This window comes from Falco cherrug, chromosome 7, assembly GCF_023634085.1.
Source record: "Falco cherrug isolate bFalChe1 chromosome 7, bFalChe1.pri, whole genome shotgun sequence".
Classification (NCBI taxonomy): Eukaryota; Metazoa; Chordata; class Aves; order Falconiformes; family Falconidae; genus Falco; species Falco cherrug.
The window spans coordinates 30,332,267-30,358,245 of NC_073703.1; the positions used below are offsets into that span (position 1 = coordinate 30,332,267).

Consider the following 25,979-nt stretch of genomic DNA (forward strand, 5'->3'; position numbering starts at 1 on the left):
GGCCTCATACCTTATTGAGCTGACATGCTAAAGCATAAGAAAAAGGCTCCTTCTGGAAAAAAGGATAAAGCTAATGACTCCAAAGACTGGATTTTATTTTGCCAATGTATTATGTAGCACTAGGTGACTTTTTAAAATGGAGTGGTCCAGCTGCTTATCTGCTGCTACTCTTCTCCCACTGCTATGCCCCCTCTAGTAGGGAATCTAAGTCCTGTCCTTCCAGCTTTGTGGAACGAGGCAACAGACAGGCAAGAGATTCAACAGAACAAGTGTGAAACCACAGCCAGTCACCCAGCTGATTATCCTTGTTGATCCCCTCAACTGGATAGCCAGACTTCTTTGAGATTAATAGGTGCTTTTTCTTTTCCTTGAAGGTTTATGTTTTTCAACAGTTCGAGCAAATCAGACTCTGCTACTTCCCTTTCCCTCCCATTGCATTTCCTTTAGCAAGGTAATAGGTGAAAAGGGCATGTTCGGTGCCAATACATTGGCAGTAGATTTTCTCTAAATTTCTGTTGCATTTAAAGCCTATTTGCATTAAAGACGTTGCCTAAATTCCTATTGATTCTGGATCAAGAGCAAACCTGATTACTCTTGGAATATACTAGGTCCACCATCCCTCAAGAGTTAGCCTCGTTGAAAATCTGAAGCTGCTTTCTTGGGAGAATGCAGAAGTCATGTCCCCACTGTAGGAATTTAACCCCTTCCAAAATGTTCTGTCTCTGTGTCAGAACACCTCAACTCTAAAGCTTCTCAGTTGTCATGGTTTGACCCCAGATGGCAACTAAGTACCAGGCAGCTGCTCACTCACTACCACTCCGCACCCCAGTGCGATGAGGAGGAGGATCGGAAAAAGGTAAAACCCATGGGTTGAGATAAGAAAAGTTTGACAATTGAAATAAAGTAAAATATACTACTACTACTGATTGTAATGAAAAGGGAGATAAAACAAAAGAGGGGAATAAATTCCAAGAAAGACGAGTGATGCACAATACAGCTGCCCACCCCCCACTGACCAATGCTCAGCCAGTCCCTGCACAGTGATCAGCAGGCCCCAGCTGACCCCCTCATTTATATACTGAGTGTGACGGTCCATGGTATGGAATATCCCTTTGGCTGGTTCGGGTCAGCTGTCCTGGCTCTGCTCCCTCCCAGCTTCTCGTGCCCCTGCTCACTGGCAGAGCGTGGGAAACTGAAAAGTCCTAGACTTAAGGTAAGCATGACTTAGCAACAACTAAAACATCAGTGTGTGATCAACATTATTCTCATACTAAACCCAAACCACAGCACTGTACCAGCTACTAGGAAGAAAATTAACTCTATTTGAGCCAAAACTAGAACATCGGTAAAACAGCAGTGTACATAAAGTGCTGTTTTTTTCGTGACTCCACTGAATATGTTATTTACGTTTTATTATTGCATTTATTATGTAGAACTGTTTTAGGTTAGAATTCTATTTGTTGGTTTCCTTGAGCAAGTGATGGCTTTTTTTGTTCATTTTTTTTGGTTTTGTTTTGTTTTTTCCCCACCATGTAAATTTTAATCTGGATCCCTTCTCTGTGCTATAAGGCAATGGGAATCAGAGGAAGAAGGCACTTCTTTTTGGAGGGTGGATGTCAGTCATGGATCAGCTGGCTAGAAAGGTAGGAAAGGGATGTGGTTTGAGAAGTGGGAGAAAGCTGGTGTAGAATGAACTTGAAGTGCAGGAGTATGCTGTGGGAGAACAACACACCAGCACAGCGTAACAACAGGGCCTTCCAAGCTCCAGAGAATAAACCCCTAGCGTTATAGAATAGTTTGGGTTGGAAGGGACCTTTAAGTATCATCCCCTGCAATGAATACCCTGATGTTGTTTTTGTGACACCTCATGCTGGCTCCTGCTGCCTGTCATCCTGCTCTCTTGCTGGATCTTATTTGTAGCTTTAATTCCCTGGGTGGCAAAGGAAGGTTTGCTTGGGGAGCAAGGGAAAGAGGATACGCAATGGTTCTTAATGAGTTTGGGCAGGGAGCTGACTTCTCCACAGTTTGGGATGATGGGGGAAGAGGGGTGCATACAGAATGTGTGGGCCTGACTTGGGTCTAATTTTATCCTCTAATTTTATCCAGTCTGTGCCTCAGCTGTATCTAGAAGTCCTCCTTGCAGAAAGAAAGGAACTGATCTGATCTAACAGTTTGCAGTCAGGCAAAGGAGCAGTCCTTCTTCCCCCGCTCCTGCTTGTGCAGCCCTGTGTTTCTCTTGGTTTGCCGTTTGTCTGACCTCTGGAGGAGTAGATTCATCTTACTAGCCCAGCAGTGAGATGAAAAAAGAAAGAAAGAAAAAAATGAAACTCCCTCTCCTTTGCTGGGGTAGCTTTCTGCAGAATTCCCAAGCTGAAGTGACTTCCCCTGGGTCAGGTGAGCTCCAGAGCCAGCACAAGGGACAGGTCCTGAGAAGGCAAGGGAGAGACACTGCTGCTAGTGATGGCAGTCAGCTATCAGAGAGAGGAGATGACCCAGTCTGACCTTAGCCAGTATCTGCTGTCATTAAGACTGATTATTTTTGAAGGGGAAGTTGAAATATACTTGCTGCAAAATGAGGTCTGATTCCAAAACCTGTGAATTAAAGAGATATGTGGGAAGAGTCACCGTTTTATGTATCTACTTTGTTCTGTTGACTTTGAAAAGAGAAACAGGAGTTTTAACCACTGTGGTGTTTGTGGTGGTTTGATTTATTTGTAAACAGACTTCTTAAGGGGCAAGTTGTTTTTAAGTGTCTGCATTGACCAAAGAATAAAGCTAGTTGCTTCAGTTGTTGTAAATACTTTGGGAATCTTTCAGCCACTTCAGGTGGCTTTGTGACTCTCTTTTCTCTTGTTCTTCCGCTGGCATTATCTTCTGCATCTTGAACTTTGCTTTGCTAGTTAGATTCAGATTGTCTGCTGAGGAAAGAAAATATATTTCAGTTTGCATGAGTATATTAGTTATATTGTAAGAGAGAATCTGAATTAAGGACAGCTGCTCTTGATACCTGTTGAAAAGCTATTGAAGAGCAGTGGGTGTGACCAACTGCATTTCAACCCCATACCAAAGCCACTTCATTAGTGATTGCTTTGAGCTAGCAGGCCTCCTCTATCTTGCCCAACTATTCTTCCCCCTCCCATTGCCTACTTTCTCGTAAGATCATAGCAAAAAAAAAAGGAAGCAGCAATCATTTGGAAGCTTAGGTTGAGTAGATCTAATAAACAGATGTATGATATCAGTCATGTCCTTCATAGCAGTTGTTATCTTCTGTAATTGCATGGTTCATCTGCCCACTATATGTAAGGCAGTTAGCTCTGCTGATTCTTTGTGGCTTTAGGGACAGCAGCTTTCTCCGAGGGCTCCTACAGTATAATGATTATATGTCTTTTTTTTTTTTTCTTTCTCTTCTGAACTTGTCTAGTAGACTAAATGTAACTAGATTAGATGAAGAGGAATTGCTAAGACCTCCTCAAAAGATAGTTTTGGCTAGTGTGACTGTAAGGTAGATGGGAAATGAATCCATTGCCTTCAGCTCTGCAGTGCAGGGGGAGGAATTTCTCTAAGGAAAATGTAGCCAGTAGGGGCCCTGGAGAGTATAGGAGGTAGGTGAAAAGGAGGGGAGGGGAGGGAAATGAATGTTTATCTCAAGGTCAGCAAGAAACAAAATCCTCCCCTGTGACCTGACCGTGGCTGTGTATTAGCAAGAAAGAGCTCATGATATAGAAAGGACTTTGTTTCTGTTGTCTCTAGAGGCCAACTTCTTTGGAAGCAGATAGGCTGAAGAAACAAGGCCTAGTTTTGGTTTTGGGGGAGCTGGTTTGCCTCCTTCATAACATCAGTCAGTAAGCTAGGATCTCAGAAGGAGGTTGGTATTTATTTATAATGACTTAATTGCTACTTCAGGACATATGAGTCTTAACAGACATAGTCTACTATAGCAGTATATTCAAGGCCAAGAGGTCCAAAGGAAGATACAGGAATATGCTGCACAACCATGAGCCATGCCTGGGAGCTGTATCAGGAAAGACTTAAATGAGGGCAGAAAGGAATCTGAGCTGTGGCAGTAGGGGAAATCCTTTGGACCCAGCAGACCAAATCTCCTATTCAGTAATATCCCATACTGTATGTGTGATACTGAGACTGCTGGTTTTTTCATGTATGATTTATATGCAGATTTGGGGTTCATGTTGAGTATCTGGAAACCTAGGCTTCCTACATTTAAAAACCAAGGTGAATTCAAAATCACCTATGTTGAACTTATATTGAATGAGGTAGATTGAAGGAAGAGAGAATTCTCTGCTGCACAGAAACAAGAAATGTAAATTCCACATGTTCAGCCAGTGACTTTCAGCCTTTGACCTCAGTTATCTGCTGCTAAGACTGCAACTAATTGGAAAGAGAATAAAATACTACAGCAATCTTGAATCCTAATGTATGTTGCAATAACGTTATACTTAGCATTTAAAACTTTAGATTTCTTTTTCTTCTCCCTCTCTAAAGGATGAACCTACTAGAAATAGTTTTCTTTAATTCCAGTCTACTAGATAAGAGACCTGGGTAAAAATGGAAAAATGGAGATTCCTTGGAATGTAAGCAAGAATGAATCCTTAGCAGTGTGGGCACAAGGTGTTTATCGGTCTCTCCTAGTGCAATGGCAGAGCTGCTTATCACTACAGCTAAGCTTCAAAAAGGTGGACCTTCAGAACCTGCAGCTAGCATTGGATACAGTCTAAATGTATTGCAGCACCCAGACATATCCCTGCTCAGCTTGAAGCTAGGAGCCTCAAGGAGAGGGGTCAGCATGGTGCCTGTAAACTTTATCAGATTTGGAGGTGCTGTGAACCAGGTGGCTGTATTTAAAGCTAATAATTTTTCACGGAAGCTTTTCTGTATGGAGTGGAAATAAGCCTTCCCTTGTGATACTGATTTTTCATTTCTATTGGTAATAGTTAGGGAATAAAGTATAAAGTGCTGAGGTGGCAGCTGTGGTAACAAAGCGAGGTATTTGCCCACTGGATACTCACAGGTGATGAGGAGAATATACCTTTGCCTGAAATACAGGGATGGGTAGATTCTTTCAAATTCTTTTAGGCATAATTGAGGTTTTAATTTGGTTTTGCAAATGTAATATTGCATCCTTCTTTTCCTTAAAGTTTATGTCTTTTTTTTTCTGGATATATGAGCTACTGTGATGAAACTGTGTAGCGCCTTTTTTTTTTTTTTTTTTATATAGCTATCAGCAGGTGTCAGCAATTTAATAATAGGCATGCAAGAACATGTAACCGCTGATGAACATTGTCCAAAAAGATTCCCTCTGCTGTTCTGGCTCTTCTTCTTCATTCTCCTTCAGTGTGATCCTTTTACTGTAACACCTTTAAAATTTGTGGGAGGTTGTAAAAAGATTCTTAGGTGGATCCTCAAGTCAAACCACTCTTCAAATTGCTTACATAGCATTAATTTGCTTGAGACCTGGGGTGCTAAATATAGTGGGAATGCTGAGAAGCAAACTTGGTGCTTTACTTGGGGAGTATACAGACAGTATATACCATACAGTTGGCATGGTGGCTCCTGTGGCCCAAGAGCTTTATGTGATAATGATGTAAGTAATTCTCTGGGACAAGACAAAATTTATCCGTTCATCAGTGATGGGCCTGGGTTGTCAAGTAGGTGAATTTACCCATTTTGCTAACTACACCACTTTTGTCTAAAGGAAATGTTTTTTGCATCTACTCGCCCTAAGGTATTCTCCTTTGTGCCCTTGTACTCACAGGGGAATGTACCGTCCTATTTTTGTCTTGTGTATTGTCTCAAGGCTCCTTGTAGCTGCTCAATGTGTCTGCTAGACTGGTGCTGCTCCAGTTACAAACTGCTGCAGCTCAGACTCTAACCATCCCTTTATGCATCCTGTCTTGCACTCACCCCTCCAAAAAAAACTATGAGGAAAATAAATTAAAGGCCTTCTCATTTTATATTGTTTTAGGAATCATAGTATACATTACATATATAAAAGAAAGAGAACTTGACTTTTTTGTCTAATGCCAACCTGTTCCTGATTATTTATCTAGTTACTCTTTTATTCCATCTGGTTATCTAACACATAAAATCTTTAATACTATCTTAATTTGCCTTGATTTAAGGTTTTTGTTTATATTGCCCAAAATAGCTCTGACTCCTAACTGAGAGAAGACCTGGATGAGGAGGAAAGATACAATTCACAGGTAACCACTTCATGCTGCTCCTAATGTTTATTTGGCATCCATAGTCTGTGTTCCCCTTTCCCACTTAGATCCGCATTTTGTGCACACATCTGCAGAGGTGCAGATGTATTATTCTAATCTCAGACAGGGCTGTCTGCCAGGCAGAGCGTATATATGAGCTCTTAGCTATGTCTATGGCAACACTTCTTGAAGTTATTGAAGGTGATCAAATGCACAACAGTTTTCTTCTGCAGAAACCTGGTATGCTTAATGTGATGACAGAGACTGCTGTAGTTTCTGGTAAATTCACCCAAGGAAGGGCAGGTGTCTTGTTTTACTAGATGACTTCCCCTCGATTTCATGGGAGAAGACAGCCATAAGGATCTCTTGATGCCACTGATGTCCTCACAAGTCTCACTTCTGCTGACAGCTATGGCTAGCATCCCCTCTGTCCTTCCTGGCTTTGAAAGTCTTTGCTACCCATTTGCGGAACCCTTTAGAAGTAGAGTCTCTGCTGCTGTCTTGAGAAAGGGGCAGGAGCACAGCTGCTAAAAATAGAGGGGAGCTTTGGTAAGGGTCAGGTATTTAAAGAGACTTGCAGGATCAGGGCCTGCAGGTGGTTTAGGGGCTATGCCAGGGTGTGAGGGGAAAGCAGCTCCCTTACATGTGTGAACAACTAAGGTGCAATTCTGTAGCAGTTAGCAGTAAACCTTTACGTTCCTGTCCCATTAGTATTGTGGATGGCAGGGAACATGACCTTGCCCTTAAAACAGTGTTTAGGGGTTACCACAGGCATAAATAGGATTGGATTGACACAGGTCTAGCTCCATATAAAACTAATAATCAGAAAGTTCTAGCAGTAGGGGTTTAAATCCCCTGTAACTTGCAAAAGGCATTATCTGTTAAAACAAAAGAAATTTCAGACTAAAAGCAGCTGTGTTTGGACCTACAAAATAGTAACGAGAAGAGATGGGGAGGCTCAAGGAAAAGAACATAGAAACCAAGTAGAAAGGCAAATCTGATGCTGAGAAAAATTGCATTAATATAAAGTAATTATGGGAATGGCTGACTGAGTGAATAGTACTACCTTGGTTTGGTCCTGATAGTGCTTGCAGAGAAGCTGTCGATAGCAAAGAGGCAGGAGTCTTTCAGCTACTTGGGTTGGCACAGTTAAATCTCCTAATTCAGACAAGAGACTTCAGAAGGTTGTGTAGACTTGAAGGTATTTTTGGGTCTACAATGCAAGAATGAATAACGTGAGGCTTTATCCAAGAAAATTAGGGAAGCTGACATGCTTGTAAGAGTAAATTATAGGTTAATGTTGTGCAAGTAATCAAGCATTTTGAAAGCAATCCTAATGTATAATTGAGAATTGTACCTTGCTGCATGCCTTCAAAATTTTTTTTTATTTTTTTTTAAATGTTAACTCCGTATGCTGGTTTGGGCTGGGGTAGAGTTAATTCTCTTCACAGTAGTTAGTGTGGACTGTTTTGGATTTGTGCTGGAAACTGGATGTTTTAGTTATTGCTGAGTAGTGCTTAGACAGAGTCAGGGTCTTTCCTGCTTCTCACCCCACCCCACCAGTGAACAGGCTGGGGGTGCAGAACAAGTTGGAAGGGACACAGCTGACCCTAATTGACCAAAGGGATAGTCCACACCGTATGATATCATGCTCAGTATATAAAGCTGGGGGAAGAAGAAGGAAGGGGGTGGATGTTCAGAGTTGGGTTGTTTTGTCATCCTGAGTAACTGTGAGGTGTGATGGAGCCCTGCTGTCCTGGAGATGGCTGAACACCTGCCTGCCGATGGGAGGTGGTGAATGAATTCCTTGTTTTGCTTTGCTTATGTGTGGGGTTTTGCTTTACCTATTAAACTGTCTCTATCTCAGCCCACAAATTTTCTCATTTTTACTCTTCCAATTCTCTCCCCTATCCCACCAGGGTGGAGCGAGCTGTGTGGGGTTTGGTTGCCAGCTTGGTACATTACACTCGGTAAAATAAAGATATTACCTTAAATGGCTCCCAGTTGATTTCCTTTGTTTGAAAATGAAATTTTTTACATTAAAAAAAAAAAAGTTGCCCTCATCTGTGTTTATGCATCTGATGTGTTAAAACAATGCCAAAGCAGTTTATTAATTATGCTGCCTAAGATGTCTAAGATAAGTACATTGCTGGTTCACAGCAAATGGTAATTATGTTTCAGGTTTTCCTGTGACAAAGACATAAAAACATTTGATTTAGTTTTTTAAAATCTCAGTATTTGCTTCCAGAATTGCTGGTTAATTCATCATTCATATGTCTTTGCTAAATATGAGAATGCTTGGCTTATAAAATGATTCAGTCATGTAAGAGCTGTAACTGCAGTGAGCAACAAATTCAGAAGCTTGTTATGTCAGAAAGGAGGGGGAGGAACTTCTGTTTAGGTCTTGCCTTCACAGGAAAGGAAACACTGATAGTATGTGTGTAACCTTGCACTCATGAGCGGGCATCACATTGCTTTGAAAAGATTCATATTTGAGATCTGATGACTAAGTGGTGGTGGGCACAGCTGCTTTAGAATCAGAGATAAAGGGAAGAAGGAAAACACATCCAGAATTGCTATGTGAAAACCTTGCTGACATGTAATGCTGTCAGAACATTCATTAAAAGCAGAAACCCTATTCAGTATCAATCAGGTACGTGCTATATTGAATGAAATATTTATTATTTTAAATGTTGCCAAAGCTCTGTAATTGATAGCTTGTGGATTTATGAACAATAGCCTAAATGAAATGAGGTAGTTAAATTACCGAGAGTTTTTGTTTTGGTTCCAGTGCAAATTTGTTCTTAAAGTCTAACAGTTTATGCAGATTAAATGATCTTTCAACAGGTTTGTGTTTTAAAAATGCTTTGAGGATTCAGAGGAAGTTGTGGAAGTTTATATATTTTAGGACTTTGGCTTAAGAATCTAATTAGGATAGGATTGCTGGACTAGAAGCAGAAGGAGTATTTTTGAGCACACATTAGGGGCTTGGGTTTTTTAAGGTTTTTGGAAAACTGCACAAATGAATATGCTAATAAAAGGTAAAAGCCATTTCTTACAATCATAGTATTTTTTAGGACCTGATCCAAAGCAAATTGGAGTTATTGGAAGTCTCCTCATTGACTTGACTGGACTTTGGATCAGGCTTTTCAAATTCCAGGTCTTACACTGATAAATGTCTGGGGTTTTGTTCTTACAGTAGCTATGTCTACCTAAGTAGTTTTCCCATATTAGTCAGTGATACAGCTTTACATTCTTTTAATGAGAACTCAGTTTTGAAAAGCAACTTCCTAATTAGACAGGAAGATACAAGCCTGTTTCTTAAGTTTACTTTTGGCCATGCTAAAAGGTATATTTAACAATAACTAAAAATGGGACAGCACATGCGTAAATTTTCATCAAACCCATCACAACATCTGCCTGAATGCTAGTAAAGACTTTGGGCTAGCAATGACAAGAATGATCTGGTCTTTTTATCTTGGAGGTTTTATAAGTGAGGTTTTATTAGAGAAAATAAATTTCAAATTGGAGAGAGCAAATTATGCAATTTAGACCTTGGAATAGCTGGTAAATGTGCTATTTCTTTTTGGGAAAGGGTTCAGCCTTGTCATATGGAAAATGATGCACAATTACCATTTATGTGCAGAGAAAGTTTTGATATGGTTATGGGTTGCATGAGAAACCACTTTTGAATGTAAAGTAATTTAGCATTTGATTCTGATGTACTGAGTATTACCAGCAATGTTTTCTCATCCGTATCCTTGAAATTCTTTGCTCATCTGTTGTCTCTGAAAGAGGGGGAGAAATCTTAAGACTGAAGTAGGATGCCTTTACTGAATCACAAATATATTGTGTATTTTTAATTTAAAGTTTTAGAACTTTTATATGCTATTTGAGAACTTTATCGAAATTCCTCTTTGTGAACATAAAGTTTAAACACAGACTCACTTCTCTTTCTATCCTCCTTTTTGCTTTCCTTTCTTTCCTTTCTTATATCTTTCTAAATAAGATGTAACTTACATTTTGCAGATGCAGTGACAGTAACACAGTATTAAGAGGAAGACAGCTGTAGTGTCTCTATTCTGAGACTGGTAATTTTGTGTGTGTGAGTGAACAGCTCAGCTTCCTCAGATTTTTATTGTTGTTTCTCCTCTGAAAGTCTTAGACCTGAAGGGATGGACTAAATCTGATGCTTCTTTACAGTTGCTCTCTTAGGTGCTGTAAATTGTAAGAATAGTTAATGGAGCTTCAAGTGTTGCTGGAAAAAGTGGAATCACAAAAATTATTTTATATCCCAGTGAATTTCTTTGTTAAACTTCAAATATCACAGGATGAAAATACCCATAGTTTCAGAGATATTATTAAAATGTTGCAATTGCAGAATTGCCTTTATAAGTCAGGCACTGTATCTTATGATGATATTATGATAAAGAATGTATTAAAATATGATCATTAAAATCACTATACATCCATGTTAGTATATGATCTATTTAGATACTTTTTATTTTAGTTCTGGTTCTTGAATATTAACTTAAAGGTACAAGTAGGAAAGAACTTACAGTGAAAAGGAATGGTGATCCATGAGGCTGAATAAATTTTATATCCTCTATGTTATTGTGCTTTTCTTCAGTTATCTGCAACATGCTTTTGCTAGCAGCAAGAAATATTCACATAGAAGAGTTTGGTGATCCGTTCTTCCAGAGGCAGGAAATATGAAGCTCAGAGAACAGAAATCCCAAAAATAATTTCTCAGATTTCTTTTTAATAAGACTAGAAGGATATTAAAGTTTTGTCTTAATTAACATATTAGACAAGTGTCTGTGTGAATCAACAACAAATTTCTTACTCAGTTAAGACAGAATTTTACTCACAGTAAAAGACCGGTTTTCATACCCAGGTTAATGATGAGACAGATCTAGAACAACTTTTTTTGTTTAAGGGGCTAAAACAGATACACAAACTTTTGTTACCTGTGGACAATGTTAAACACACCTGATCTGGGATTTCATGCAGCATTCTAACAGTGTTTCATAGCTTGAAAGGCAAGAATAAGCAATACCTTGGTTTCCGTGTTGAATATTTCAGTGAATTAGTGATGATGAGGGAAAAGTTACAGCATAATTACTAATTTGTCATGCAGTTGTAAGTCTTAAGTCATCAACATTGGGTATGAAACAACTACATTGCAAAACCTTTTTTTAAAGAGGTTAGAATAAAATTGCAGGGGTAAAAATATTTAGTCTTGAATTTTCTGTTAATGTTAAGATGCATAGTGAAATGAATAAAAGTAAAATAGTATTTTACATAAATTCCAAATAAGGAAACAAATTGACTTATAGCTAAAACCAGAAAAACGGCTAAAACTGTACTGCATTTCATACATATTCATATATAGATTTAATTTTTATCTAAGTACAGAAAAGGTTGGTTATTCAAGTTTTATGACTAAAAAGACAAAAGTTTGCTTTATGCAGTAAAAGGTAAGGCAACCACATACTGGGTCCTTACCAGCCACATATTTAAGAAGCATGTCATTTGGATACTGACTGAAGCAAGACATAAGCTGGATGCTCCTTGCTGTCACAGTCACACAAATGAAGCAAGTCTCTCAGTGTCTCCCAAAGCACTGTTCAGCTCCGCAGCTTTAGTGGCAGCCTGAGTGGCAGTGATGGAAAAGGCATCTTCTATGTGGCATGTTTTCCTTGGACAGACACAGCAGACTGTCTCGAAAACAAAGCTGAAAAGTGCTATTAGTTGAAGATGCTTTTAGGCTGTTTGCTTAATAAGACCACTGGTGAAACAGACTCTTTTGCTACATAAATTAATCCTACAGCATGAAAAATTTGCATGGTAAAGAGACTGTCTGGAAAAAAGCACAGTAAATGAGATGTTTTATTTGCAGGATGAGAGAGGGGAATAAGTGTACATTGGTCTGACAGGAAAAAGTCTGCTGCTTTTTCAGCACCCTTTGGGTTTCTGATTCCCTGATAGCATACTTACAAGGAAGGTTTTCTTATGCCAAAGATAACTATGGTTGTCACAGTTGTCTCTCAAGCTTGTAAAGCAAGAGGTCATTTGAGGAGCCTGGGACATGGCGTGCTCAAGAGAACAGCCAATGCATCATGTCTGCTTAGCCAGGAGACACCAAATCCTCTGTTCACTGACATACGTGCCAAATAGAAAGTCCCACCCTGTGTTTTGGAGCTGTTGCAGGTCAGATCTTTGGGTGATATAGCATATGCTGCAGAAATAAATTAGTTCATGTCATTTGTGGATATGTCTTGTTTGTCTACCTACCTATCTAATCTTGTTGTCTATGGATTGCCGGGGGATCTAGGTTTCAGGGGCAGTTTTGACCTTACAGTATTGTCCACTGGCCAGAGGGCTCTTAATCTCATCACAGGTTTTAATGCCTAGTGGTGGACAGCTGCTGCCAGGGAAAATCTCTCATCCTTACTTTCCTAAGCAAGCAAGACAGTCAGTCTCTCTCCCTGAGGGAGTAGGAAGTTTCAATTCCCGCTCTATTCCTATTGCCTGATTTACTTGTTTTTCTTCACATATTGACTTTTTTTTTTTCCCTCCTTTTCTCTCAGATTTCTGTCTGGCATGAGTGCGTTGCTGCTGGCACTGCTCTGTATATCCTCACAGACCTGCATGGGGGAACTGCTGTGGGAACAGGGAATAAATGAGGTGGTATTTTCAGTCCCCAATGTATTTATTTTTAATATGGGAGATATAAGAGTAAGCAGAAAGAACTTGACTGAAAGATTCTTAGCCTCTGTGCCAGCTCATATCTACATGATACCAATAACTAAAGTTAATCAGTAATCCTCCAAGCTGTGTAAAAGTCTTACTAGGCAAAATGAGGCTATTTATCCATATGTATTTCCCTTTTTGATTGTAGATCACAGAATCCCAGCATGGTCGGGGTTGGAAGGGACCTCTGGAGGTCACCCAGCCCAACCCCATGCTAAAGCAGGGTCACCTACAGCAGGCTGCACAGAACTGCATCCAGGGGTGTTTTTAATCTCTCCATAAAAGGAGACCCCACAGCCTCTCTGGGCAGCCTGTGCCAGTGCTCAGTCACCCTCAAGGTAAAGAAGTTCTTCCTCAACTCAGGTGGAACTTCTTGCTGTTTGTTCTTGTTGCACTTTGTGCCCATTGCCCCTTGTCCTGTCGCTGGGCACCGCTGAAAGAGCCCGGCCCCGTCCTCTTGGCACCAGCCCTTCAGGTATTTGCATACAGTGCTAAGGTCCCCTCTCAGTCTTCTCTTCTCCAGGCCAAGCAGCCCCAGCTCTCTCAGCCTTTCCTCAGAAGGGAGATGCTCCAGTACCTTCATCATCCTTGTAGCCCTACAATGGTTGAACGTGGCACTCCGTTTCTCAGCAGAGTCATACAAATTAAGTAAGTTCCTCAGTACAGGCTTTGCTAATGACTAGGAAGTAATGAGGTGGAGGAAGGCTCCTGTATGCTTGTTCCAGGCACTGCAATTAAGGGAGAAATGGTGTCTGAAGGAATTAATTCTTCCTGGATCCGGGGAACTGGTGTACTCCCTGCTGTTGGCACAGAGCTATGTTTTAATTAAATAGTGCGTGCTGAGAGGCCCATGTGTACTTCAGGGATGTTGGCTACAGAGGTACCTCCCAGCTCCATGAAAATCTGAGTCCCAGGTGTAGGCCAGCCTGTACCGCTCTTCCCGCCCTTTCTTGCACCAGAGGTAGATGCTATCTTTTAATAATACTGTTCTTATTGGACAAGGGTATATTCTGTGTACTGGCTTCTGCCATGATACTTCTGTGGATTGAAGTGTGATTACAAAATCCTCAGATAGATCCTTGTAATTGTTACTTGTGTAATAGTTTTAATACATGATTCTTTTCTAGGGAAACATGCTTAAATCTTCATGCAGAAATTCAAATATTCTTTTTGATTGAATACATATTGAATGTCCATGCTGCACTTTGAAGTAGTGACATGGAGAGTAAGGGAGTTAAGTCTCTCAGTTTGCATTTGTATTCTTGAGCAGGACAGCAGCTTTCCATTTCTGGTCTCTGAATTCCTAAGAAATCCACATCACAGAAAGCTTAAAATCCGTTCTGAGGTCTGGTAACATGTTAAGGGTCTACAGACTGAAAGGCTACACACTGCTGTAGTCCATCTTGACTCTAGCTTGAACTGAGACCTGAAAATCTTTTCCAGTTCTGTGCATACCTTCTAGTGAACTAATCCCGTTGCAGTATATGCAAGACAGCTGTTTTCATGTACCATGAAGTGTTAAATGCTGGCTGTCGTTGGACAGGACACACAGCTCTTACGTTCTTGAACAAAGCTGACAAGATGGCTAGTGTCCATGATCCTTTGTATGTTTCACTCTCTCCAGGACAGGTAAAACAGAATTTCTTCTGCTATGAATGCCTCCAGTAGTGGGAAGGGACATCTGGAGAGCATCTAATCCAGCATCATGCTCAAAGTGAGCTCAGGTCGCTCAGGGCCTTTTCAGTCAAGTGTTTTAATATCTCCAAAGATGAAGGTTTCACAGCCTTTCTATCCTGTTCCTTAATTCTCACCATGGAGGATTTTTTCATATGTCCAACTGGAATTTCCCTTGCTCTGACACTTGTCTTGGCTTGTGCACTTTTTCTGAAAAGAGCCTGGCTTTTTTGCCTCTGTAACTCCACGTCAGGGAGTAGCAGACTTCAGTTACACCCTCCTGGAGTCTTGTGTTCCTCTGGTGGAACAAACAAGAGTTCCCTTGGTGCCCCTGTGTATGTCATATGCATTGAGCTCTGAAATACATTTATAAATGTTTAGAATAACCTAGAAGTTGTCAGTGACCTCAGTAACAAAGGCTAAGACAGGCCAAAGAGAGTGCTCGTTTTGCTCAAGTGTTTTGACATATTCTTGTCCATGTGTTTTTAATCTGCAATATTTTCTTCAGGGGAGGTCTTGATCTCATTGACAACAGGCTGTTATTTTTTTTGCAATGAGTACAACACCTGAGGTCCTGACAGATAGCTTTATTTTTATTTTGCTTCCCTATCTGTCCCCTATTCGTTGCACCTAGTCCTTTGAGGTAATAATAAACTTGTTTACTTATGTGCCTTCTGTTGGCAGTATCTGCACTGCTGTGTTTAATGAGTAATAACTTTTTCACAAAACTTGAAGCACAAGTACCATTTTATGCATCAGGAATGACTTTCCTTTAATGATCAGTTTTTGAGAAAATGATTCAGTTTATTGTTGCAGTGAGTTGCTTAAAATGTAACTTAGCAGAGTATTAATAGAATGTAGTGCGTGATGACTGAGGGACTCGGGCTATGGGGTGCTGGAATGCATGCTTGCTGAATCACTTCTATTGAAACGAAAGGAAGAATGATTGCACTTTAAGCCTAGCAGAGAAAAAGATCATCTTAATTCTCTATTGCAAAAAAAGTGTTTACTCAAAATATATGACTTACCTAGAAAATTCTAAGCCTGTTATACTGTATGTTGATGGAAAGGTGCCTGAGAACATCCATCACTATATTGCTTTTTGCGGTGTTGTGTTTTTCTAGGAAAATATTTTGTATTATATTTCCAAGAAGGCTCTAAAACATGGCAGCCTGCCCGTTCTACTTATTTTTTCCTCTTTCCAAAACTAAAACAAACAAACAAAAAACCCTAAAAAAAATACTGTATTAGTTATTTCAGTCAAGGCTTTTAAAAAGATACTTGTATAGGTAATGTGTAATAACTGGCTTTTCAGTTTGTTCAAATGGGTCAGCTGGCTTAATTATTTACCCGTGTATCTGTTTGACTATGACATCTAAACCAGTTCTTGCGCCTGATCTGGTGTGTCTTGCATTGGTGACTCTCAAGATACACTTCAGTACATAGAGCTGTTTAAAACAAGAAACCCAATTTTCTCTGGTGGAGAACATTGATAACATCACTTTCTTTTTCCTACATCCTCATGGATAATGGTATCATCCTCTGGGTACTGGAGCCAATGGAACTGTTTTTTCTTGTGCCAGATGTGAACCCTGCCCGTAGTGTCTTAGATTTGTGAATGGTAAGTGTTACTCAAGGAAGTGGATGGAACGACTGTTTACTTAATAATGGCTTTCAGTTGTTGATGGTCTTGCTAAGCTAAACTGACTTAAGTGGATTGAAATATTTACAGTCTCCCAAAAGACTGCAGTGTAAAACTAATGGATACCTGTTTTGTTTCTGTGTCCGGTACAGACATAGTGCAGTGATAACAGACTAGATGTAAATAGCGTGCTTTATAGTTGAATCTCACTTTTAAAAAGGAGGAAGTGTTGGGACAAGAGTTCACTTTCTGTGGAATTTTAATTTCTTTTTAATGAATGGTGCTTAAGATATGAGGACATTACACCAGGATGGAACACATTTATTAGCCTATTGCACTACTTGCAGTCCTTGGCTTAAATGTGGTTGTGCTTCCTTCTGAGGTATTGGTGGAGTTTGTTTTCTCCAGCCTTAAATCTGAAGATCTGGTTCCCTCCATCTGCAGTCCTTCTTTAAGACAGAGAACTTCACAACAGTCAATTTTTAGGACCTTCTGAGCAATACTGGATGACTTCAGCAGTTTCATTTTATTTGTGAGGTTCTGGGCTTTCCATTTTAAATTCTCGGCTATAAGGAAATGTGAACAATGTGATCTCAGGTAGATCCATAGTCTACTGTGGCTAAACTATTTCTGCTACCCAAGTTAATTATTTTAAGCCAATGCTGTTATTTTTTCGCTGTATTGCAGTCTGCTGAAGACCGTGAGTACAGTTGTGATTTTTTTTTTTTTAACCTCCTGGAACCGAGTGTCCCTTGTTTTGTAAATAAGTCATGAGCAGTCTGTTTTTGAGGAAGGCTGTACTGACTTTTCAAGCTTGCGCGACTCCTCCCTCTAAACCAAACTTCACTCTTGCTTCTCTAAACTCCTGTGTATGTTTCTAAATACTATTTGCTGCCCTGTGGAAACAGTATGGCCTTCTGCTAAATAAGCAGTTATTTTGCAAACCACTCGAGTGGATTACCTGTCCAAAAACCCATGGCCTAAATCTCAGCTTATTTCAGTTTGTAAAATTGTGTAGTACCCATTCTGCATTCTCTCTGCTTCTACAGCGTACATGCATGTTTTTTCCAGATGTTGGAGGGAAGCTACACAACCAGCTGTCTGCTGAAAAAACTATCAAAGTATCAACGCAGAATGCCTGTAGCTGACTGCACGAAGGTGTTGTTGTAATGCCTCTCAGGGCCTTCTCTCCAAAGGGTTTGGGGTTACCCTGCACTGTGGGGCCTTTTGGGGGGAGGGCAGAGGGAGGTGTTAGTGCAGGCAGCTCCTGCTGGATGTTCCCGATGCTCTTGCAGAATGTTCGCGCACACCTTAAATACATGCAGCCCCTGAGATCACAAATGATACGCAGCTTCACCTACACAGAAGCTTTACATGAATTTTGAATTCAGTAAGCTCACTGGGCCCATTTGTAGTAACCACTGAAAACAGTCTTAAAATCATTTTGTAGTTCCATCATCTGCTGCTTAAAAATTTCGTGGGCTACCCGCCCCATAATTTGGGAGTGAAAGCACCTTTGGGATTGTCAGTGCTTTTTGCAGTGAGAACTGAATGATGCTTGATTTCTCTTAGAGGAGACCGTGGAGCATCTGGCAGGGGCAAGCGAAGCGTGTGGATTGTGTGAGGGGTGAGGTCAGACTCTCCTGGTTTGACTGCATCAGCGTTCCAGCGCAACAACTGCTGGATGTAAACAGCTGCTGAGATATCTCATTTTCCTGTTTCCCACAAAGGAAAAAACAGCAGCTGGGTTTGAAGTGCCCAAGATGATTTAAACGAGTTTCTGGTTATTTCTGCAGATATCTTCAGTTTCATCAACAGAAAGTGAGAAGGAAGGACGGACCCTAAACTACCCATTTTATTCAAAAAGTCAGTTTCTTACATTTTATGTTTTTGCCTCCATCGTCCTGGCCTTAGAGAGGAAAAATGTGTCTATCCCCAAGGTGGCATATTAGAAATGCCATCTGGCTGAGAATTTTAGAGATAGGAAGATTGCTGGTAATTCAGCAAGCCTGTGTTTGAATCTTCCTCATCTTGCTTTATGGTCATGTGAGGTGAAAAAAGGTAAGAATATCATCAGTACCTTGCCCGCTTCTGGAATAGCAAAGCTGTGGGTGACTTTTTAATTACTCTGTGATTATTATTGTTTTTTACGTTAAGATCTTATTACCATCTGCAAAAGTACACTACAATATCAGTTTTGGGGGCTGGAACTTGCTGTTTTGGAAACAGAATTGTTTTGGATTGCAAGCTATAAGAGGGCTGCATGTCTGTGTTCAAAGCTGGAATGAGCTGCAGATGAAATCCTTAGTGAAGAATAAAAAGAAATATTTTTAAGTGCTACTGTAAAAGTAATGCTTCCAGGACAGGGTTATGCCTTAGGAGGATAGTTTTGGTGGACCTGTTTTGGTTTTGTTTTGGTTTTTTTTTTCTTTTAAAATTTTTTTCTCTCTTCAGTAATTTGGATATACCTAAATCTGGCAGAGTATTTACAGTGGGCAAATTAAGGTGTCTGTTTTGATAGTTGGTTCGGATGGGAGGAAGGATGGAGAGTATAGTTGGGATGGGGCTCGAGAGTAGCAAGAAATTATAAAACTTCCAGACCTGATGAAATCACTTGAGTTCTGTGGTTTTGGCTCTGGAAATATCTGTATTTTGTGACTTCTACTTTTATAATGGCTCTGTTCAGAGGTGCCATATCCAGGGACCTCTCGGTGATGAAGTTGCATTGCTTACAGACATCCATTACACGTCTTCCTCCTCTGTGGAGAGGGATGTGCAGTGGAGTTTGGGGGTGTGTGTGTGTGTTTTCAAAATATCTGCTGTTACATGTTTGTGTTGATAAAGGGAGGGCTGAAGTAGTACACTTAGAGGGAGCAGGAGATGGTGAGTTTTATAAAGAGAATTGATTTCTCAGGGCACTCACACCGTAGCTGTGTTTTGCCTCGGCGTAGAGCAGTTTTACCCTTGTTGTAACAAGTTACTTCTGTTAAGATCCAAGTTGTCACCTGTATCTTTGTTTCAGATTTCAAGTGATTATTTTTTTTTAAATATTTTTCAAATTATTTTTTAAGGGAGTTTGAACTCAATGTGTGTCTTGGCCTTCATTTAAGGAAGTTCTAGAAATCTTTCTTTTTCTTAAAGGTAGTAAATTTGTACCTTGACTGTTGAAGTGCATTTGGTATGTAATCTGTTTTAACAGGATATTCTTATATTCTCTGTTTTACTGATTCCTTTTTTCTTTTCTAGGAAAGACTTAATGCAGAACTTTACTAGTTTTTAATTCAACTTTTTTTATACCTTTACCATCTTAGGATGAATATTTAAACAACAATCTTCAGTCTTGCTTCAAAATGTCCCTGTGTGCATCTTCTCACAAGGACCTTTCTCAGTTGCTGCCACTTCAGGATATTGGATGCAGTAAAACAGAATTGAAAACCTCACCTGCTGGTATCATCTCTCCAGTTCCCTACAGCTGTAATCAGTCCACGTTGACAGCAGAACACAGTCCAGTCTATATTCCCTCATCTTACATGGAAAACAGACATGAATATTCTGCAATGGCATTCTGCAGTCCTGCTATGATGAATTACAACATTGCCAGCAGTTTCGGTGATTCAGAGAGTGTGTCTGTGAGGCAAACATCAAGCCCCAGTGCATTATGGTCTGGTCCTGGCCATCTCTCCCCTCTGACATTGCACTGTCAGTCATCGCTTCTGTATGCAGAGCAGCCAAAGAGTCCCTGGTGTGAGGCAAGCCTGATGGAGCCAGTGCTACCTGTGACCAGGTCAGTCCTACTCATTTCTTTAAAACTTTGCTGAACATTATTTACAGTTTCTTAAGTTCTTTTAAGTCTTTTTTTTTTTTTTTTTTTTTACATTTGACTTCTATACGTTGGTCTCTTTTTTTTTTAATGTAACTTCTGAAACAGAAGGTTTTTTTCAATAGTTCTCTTGAGCTATTGAACTGTACACCAACACAAAACACTACAACTGCCTTCAATGTGGCAACTCTTTGCTGTGTACAAACAAAAGTTCAAGACTTCTAGGTACTACTCTGTAACTACTCTGGCAAATTAAGTCCTTTGAGTGAAAGAAGTAAAGGTTCATTCTTTTTTTCTTTTCATACAGTGTTTGAATTCCATTTTATCTGGATTTTTTTTCGGTTGGGTGGTTTTTGTTGTGGTTTTTTTTACCGCATCTAATAGTTGTGAAGGATTTTCATTGGCTTGGAATTTAAGGGAAATGTTTTCTTTGTCTTTTGGTTTTAATATTAACAGTCACAGAGCAGCATCTTTTCCAACCAGAATGATTCTGTCTGTGAGTCTATGTTCAAAAGGGTGCTGCTACTGAAAAAGTCTGATGACGTTTCTTGTTGCTGTTCTCAACTGACTTTATAAAGATGTTGTAAACAGCAGATTCATGGGCTAAATTTTCAGCTGTAAAGAAACTGTATTTGCAAAAACATGTTCCCATTCTGCACATTTACTTATATTACAAACCATAAGCAGTGTGTAGATCATCAGCTGAGGAAATTACTCCATTCACGGACACACCAGCTGTTGGATGGATAAAAGCTCAGGGTGTTGCAGGTGCTGTTCCTGTTTTAGCAGCTGTATGTTTATTCATAGGGCTCCTTATTTAACTTCAGCAGTTCTTGTTGGTATGAAAACTAGTGTGTCCTGGCAACAGTTTTAGTTCAATTGTTAATAAAGGGTTTGCACTATTTTTGAGACTACCCATGTTCCTTCTGCAATTTGTGGGCCTTATGTTGTCTGCACAGGGCAAAGATGTGAGATCTGCATCTCCTGACTTGTAGGCTGCACAGATCTTCAGCCTGGCCACCTGGCTAGGCTTTATTTGGAGTCAGCAGAGAGTAGCAGGCAGTTCTGGAGTGCAAATCTACTTTAAGTGGAGGTGTGTGGATTGGGTGTTTGGGTGGCACATACACAGAAAAATTCCCCAAGCAGGTCTAATATGAATAGGGCTAACATCCAAACCCTTCCCACTTTGGCTGATGTTTCAAAACTTTGACAGCTCTGGAAAGGCTGCTGTAGGTCAGTGTTTGAAGCTGTCCAGATGATGGGACAGCAGCTGGAATAGCCCAAGAGCAAGAGCTCCCCATCTGATGCTCTGCAGTGTGCTTCTACACAGACAGAAGGGAAACCAAACCTGCCACACTGGAGTTTTAAGTCAGTCTTCTGCCATCTGTGTAGATTCATACAGACTGTTGCTCTTGTAGCTGATGATGACCTAACTTAAACAGAAGTCAATGAAATCTGGGGTCTAAATTTGTGACCTTTATTGTTCAGCAGCAAGTAACTAATGTGTTGCTTGGTAGCTGGACCTTCTCAATGTTTCATTTGTCTCAGCGTGATGCACTGTAACCCCCTTTTGTGTATAGAAGTTGTAAAAAAGGGGAAAAAATAATTTGACATGGAAACACAAAAAGCAAGAGCTGTAGTTTCATTATTGTGGATATCTGTTCTGAAATAAGGCTGAAAAGAAAAAAAAAAAGGCAAAGCCCTGTGTTTCCTTTTGCTTTATCCTTTGGTGAAGTCTTAAATTAATGTCATGAACGTTATATTTATTGCCATGGGAACAATGACTGTGACACTACAGATTCATAGATTATACCTTGAAGGAAGAATTCTTGAGATTGAAACTTAAAGGAGTAGCTCTGGGGGAAGGGAGGGACTAATGCTTTAAAGTGTAAATAATTTTAAACAGCGTTATAGTTTGAGAAAAGGGTTTTTGTTTGAAAGATGAGTAAGAAAGCATTCCTATGTGTTTAAACCTGTTACACGGTTTATTTTACCTTTCAAAATAAAGCAAGATGTCAGCGTGAGAATAGTTTATTTTCCATTCACATTAGCTAAACTAATGCAGTCTGCTTTGCTGAAGGTGATCACTGGGCAATTTGGATCTCCTTGTAGCTTAAAATAAGGAATCTTGAATTCTCAGCATTCCATTTCCTCATGAATAGGTTCGTTATATGAACACAGAAGAAATGTGTTTAACTTTGTTAAATGCAAATGTTAAGGAGCATAGTATTACTTTGCACCAATAGTTAAACAAAAATTGTATTCCATGTAAAAATAGATGTGAACTTTGAGACCCATTTTTTTGTATGAAATGGCAATATTGGTGATAATAGGTCCTGTATCTAGTGAGGACAATAGAAATAGTCTCATAAATGTTGTTGGAGCAGGATCACTCAATTGATAGTAAAATGACATAAAGAGAAAAGGCATGTGACAATGTAATTATATTTAAAAGCAGTCTGAAATTGATTTCTGCCTTCATCCCCTAAATAAAAGGATTTTAATTGAAGAAACAAAAGGTTTATTTTCAAAATGAACAGATCTATTACTTTCAAAAAAGTATTAGGAAACTTTATGAAGTTGCCAGAGTAATATTTCTAGAACGTAATTTGTTCTTTTCTACTATTTTCCTTGTGCTTCTGACTGATTGCACGTAGACCATGTAAGTAAAGGTTTTGGGGTACACAGGCTAGCAATGCTTGCTTAATTAGAAATTATTTAGTAACTTTGTCTATTTCACAGTGTGCTAATATCATGTTTATACATTGTTTAAAATCTGCTCTTAAGCCATAATTATTTGCATTATTCTCCTATGCTTTTTTATTGTGCTTATTCTGTTGAGCACTTAAAAGTATCGGGAAGCCTCTTTGAGGTGATGGGTTGGCATCTCCATTTTATGATGGAATAGTTACAGACATTAAGCAAAAATATGTCTCTTAGTTTTGAGATATCAATGGCATGATTTTCAGTATATTAATCCATGTTTGGAGCGTAGCAGAATCTGTGCTTTGGAGATACAAATATTGACAACTGTGCGGTATTAACAATTGCAGAAGTTACAGTGGAGGGAGTCTCTAGAAAATGAGAAAGATAAAGACTGAACAGTAGTCTTCAGCTGATTTTTGCCCATTGTCTTGCACACATTCTGGGAGAAAAAGGAAGAGCCTTATTTATCCTACAGCTTAGGCTTGTGTGAGATTGAATTACCTCCAGGCACTGAACACGCCAGTGGCTTGTAGGAGGGAAGGAAGAGTTAACAAGAAATTATAAAATCTGGACTATCATTTTTTTATTTAATGGAAAATTTTTTTCATTTTCTCAGTGTTTTTTTTTTCCTCTCTTCTTCTTATAATGTACAATAGAAAAAAAAAAAACAAACACCTGACAGACAATAAAGACTGTGAGCAAATCTTGCTATTTCCTAGGTCAAATCCTTGCCACTCTTCTTAATTTCTAACAAAAAGTTGAGTTTAGGTTCAAGTTTTTGAGGTGTGGCATATGCATCAAACATTTGCCGTGGCAAAGCTAGAGGTAGTTAGAAGGCATGAATAACTTAAATAGTCTTGCTAATTCCTCCTCCTTTAGGGTAATCATCTTGTCACTGTTGGTGCCTAGTAGGAAATCACTGGCTTACTACTTTCAAAAAATATCTTAGTTCTCTTTATGGAAACTTAATATCTCTATATAGAAACCATGGTCATAAAATAGAGAGCAGTACTAGGAGGTGTAAAGCTATAAATCTTTGTCCATGTGGTTCCTCGGTAGCAGCCAGGGTAATATCCCCCATTTTCATGCATCCTTTGGTATAGGATCTCTGTGGGCTTCCAGCCAGTGACCACCAGTTCTTCTGGAGGATCTGGCAGCTCATTTGTCTGCTGAGCATGCTGGCATGGACCAGTCCCAACAGCTCTGGGAGGTGGTCTCTAACCACACGTGGGGCCACCAGCTCTGGTTTGCTGTCTGGTTGCGAGGTTCTCAGGGTAAGGAACATGTACTTTAAAGCCTTCGACTGTTTCCTGGTTCTGTTGTCCTTAAAGACAACAGAAACAAAATGATTGGGTTTGAACCTCCTGCTGCAGCCATCCCAGGCGAGCAGATCTGATGCCTGTTTGGCCTGCAGGAGGAATCCCTTCCAGACGGCTGCTCCGTGTGCAAGCTCTTTGCCAGTCTGCAGAAGTCACGTGGCATGCATGTTGTAAAACTTTTAAGCAGAGGAAGAGGTGGGTTTTAAAACACTTGTCATGGCTGGAAGGTAAAACCCAACACTCCTCAGTGAGAAGTTATGGTGTGTGCTTTTTCTTTATTTTCACCCAAAGTGTCGCAGTGCTTTAACAAGGGCAATAAACATCACAAAACAAAATAAATCTCAGTCACTGAGATGCTCTCTAGCTGGTTTTTATTCTCTTCTGACTCTCACAATTGGATCATGATTCCCAAGTAGAGATTAAAAATATACTGCTTCTACTAATCTGAAAGACCAGATTACTTTTTCCTTCCAAATACAGGGAAACAGGAGGGAATAGCAATGCTTTTTCCTCCTTGTGTTGGCAGCATATGAGGCGTGTGTGATACAGGCCTGTTGTTCTAAGGGCATGTTCCCCCACACTGATCCTCCCAGCGTGGCAGCAGGGGAAATGGAGATTCAGCAACCCATTTACAGGGGCAGGGTATGTGTATGTAATCGAAGGCTGGGCTTGTTAAACATCTAAACACCCATATGCCTTGCCATATCTGAATGAATTAACGTTTTTTTAAAAGCTTGCAATAACTAGCTGTACAACAAATACTTTAAATTTTCGGGTTTGGAAGTTGCTTAGAGAACCACCTTTTTTCCTTTCCAGATTTTCTTCTAGGAAATTGGAGCACATTCTCCTCAAATACTTATAAACTTGGTTTTTAGTTGGCATGTGGGTGTGTTTGACCTTATCTCCTGTCATAAAGCCAGCACAAAGTCTACTTTTAATATGTTAGTTAAAGCTTCTTTGACAGCACTTCCAGCAAGTTTCTACTGTTCTGTTTAAACTTGATCTTGTCGATAAACAAGCTTCTTCTGCTCTGGCAATGTACCCTTGTTCTTTAGAAGCTGTAAACCGTTCTACCTGCTGTTTTATCCCAACCGATACTTCTCCTTCTTAATCCTGCAGAAGGTGGGATGAGGAAGATTATACAGTTTTTAACTTCTGCCTCTGTGCTTAAGTGTACACCTAAAATTGACTATACAGTTTCCTTTTGTCAAACTGCTGCTGACAGTTTGCACATGACACTATTTTCTATCTAAAACTTGTATTGACCATGAAGGTAAGACAAGCTAAAACCACCACGAAAATGAGGTCGAGAGAAAAAATATGCAATGGATGTACTTCCTATACCTAAATACAGCTTTGCAGATAACCCAAGTTCCGTTCCTCTAGCTTTTTGTTTACAGCATCTTGGTGTCAGGAATTGGCTGTTATTTCATGTTTTTATCCTGTTCTAATTTTAATCCAGTCACTAAGAATAGTTCCAGTAAGTTGGAAATATTTGTAGTACTTCAGGAATGCCTATATCTTACCAATTTATATGGAGTGATAATTTCTTAAATGTACGAGAGTATTTTCAATACTTTTTGTATTTAAAAAAATGTGTTTCTCCATTCTTCTTGTCTTCAGACTTCCTTTTAGTTAGCATTTAGGTGATCAACGTGGATCATAACCTTGAACAGAAAACTTTGTCTAACATTGAGTTGGTCTTACAGACTGAGATTCACGTCTTGAGATATTTGTCTCCAGCATCTTATTGAATGAATACAGCCTCGTTTAAAGTGTTAAATAGTTGAGACTAGATGTGTATTGCTCCGTCTAGAATTTTGCCTTGCTAACAGTACGAAATA

At 39.7% G+C, this 25,979-nt stretch overlaps 1 protein-coding gene across 5 annotated transcripts in view; it reads left to right on the forward strand.

The window, feature by feature from the left end:
• ESR2 (estrogen receptor 2) overlaps window positions 1-25,979 on the forward strand; it is a 90,776-nt gene that overhangs the window by 39,254 nt on the left and 25,543 nt on the right. The window contains exons 1-2 of one of the 5 annotated variants that reach the window (XM_055716092.1): window positions 16,025-16,269; window positions 19,602-20,074. In XM_055716092.1, the coding sequence (XP_055572067.1) occupies window positions 16,267-16,269; window positions 19,602-20,074 (476 nt within the window). In that variant the 5' untranslated portion in view covers window positions 16,025-16,266. The other 4 variants (XM_027802566.2, XM_055716091.1, XM_027802569.2 and 1 more) reach the window with 4 other exon arrangements.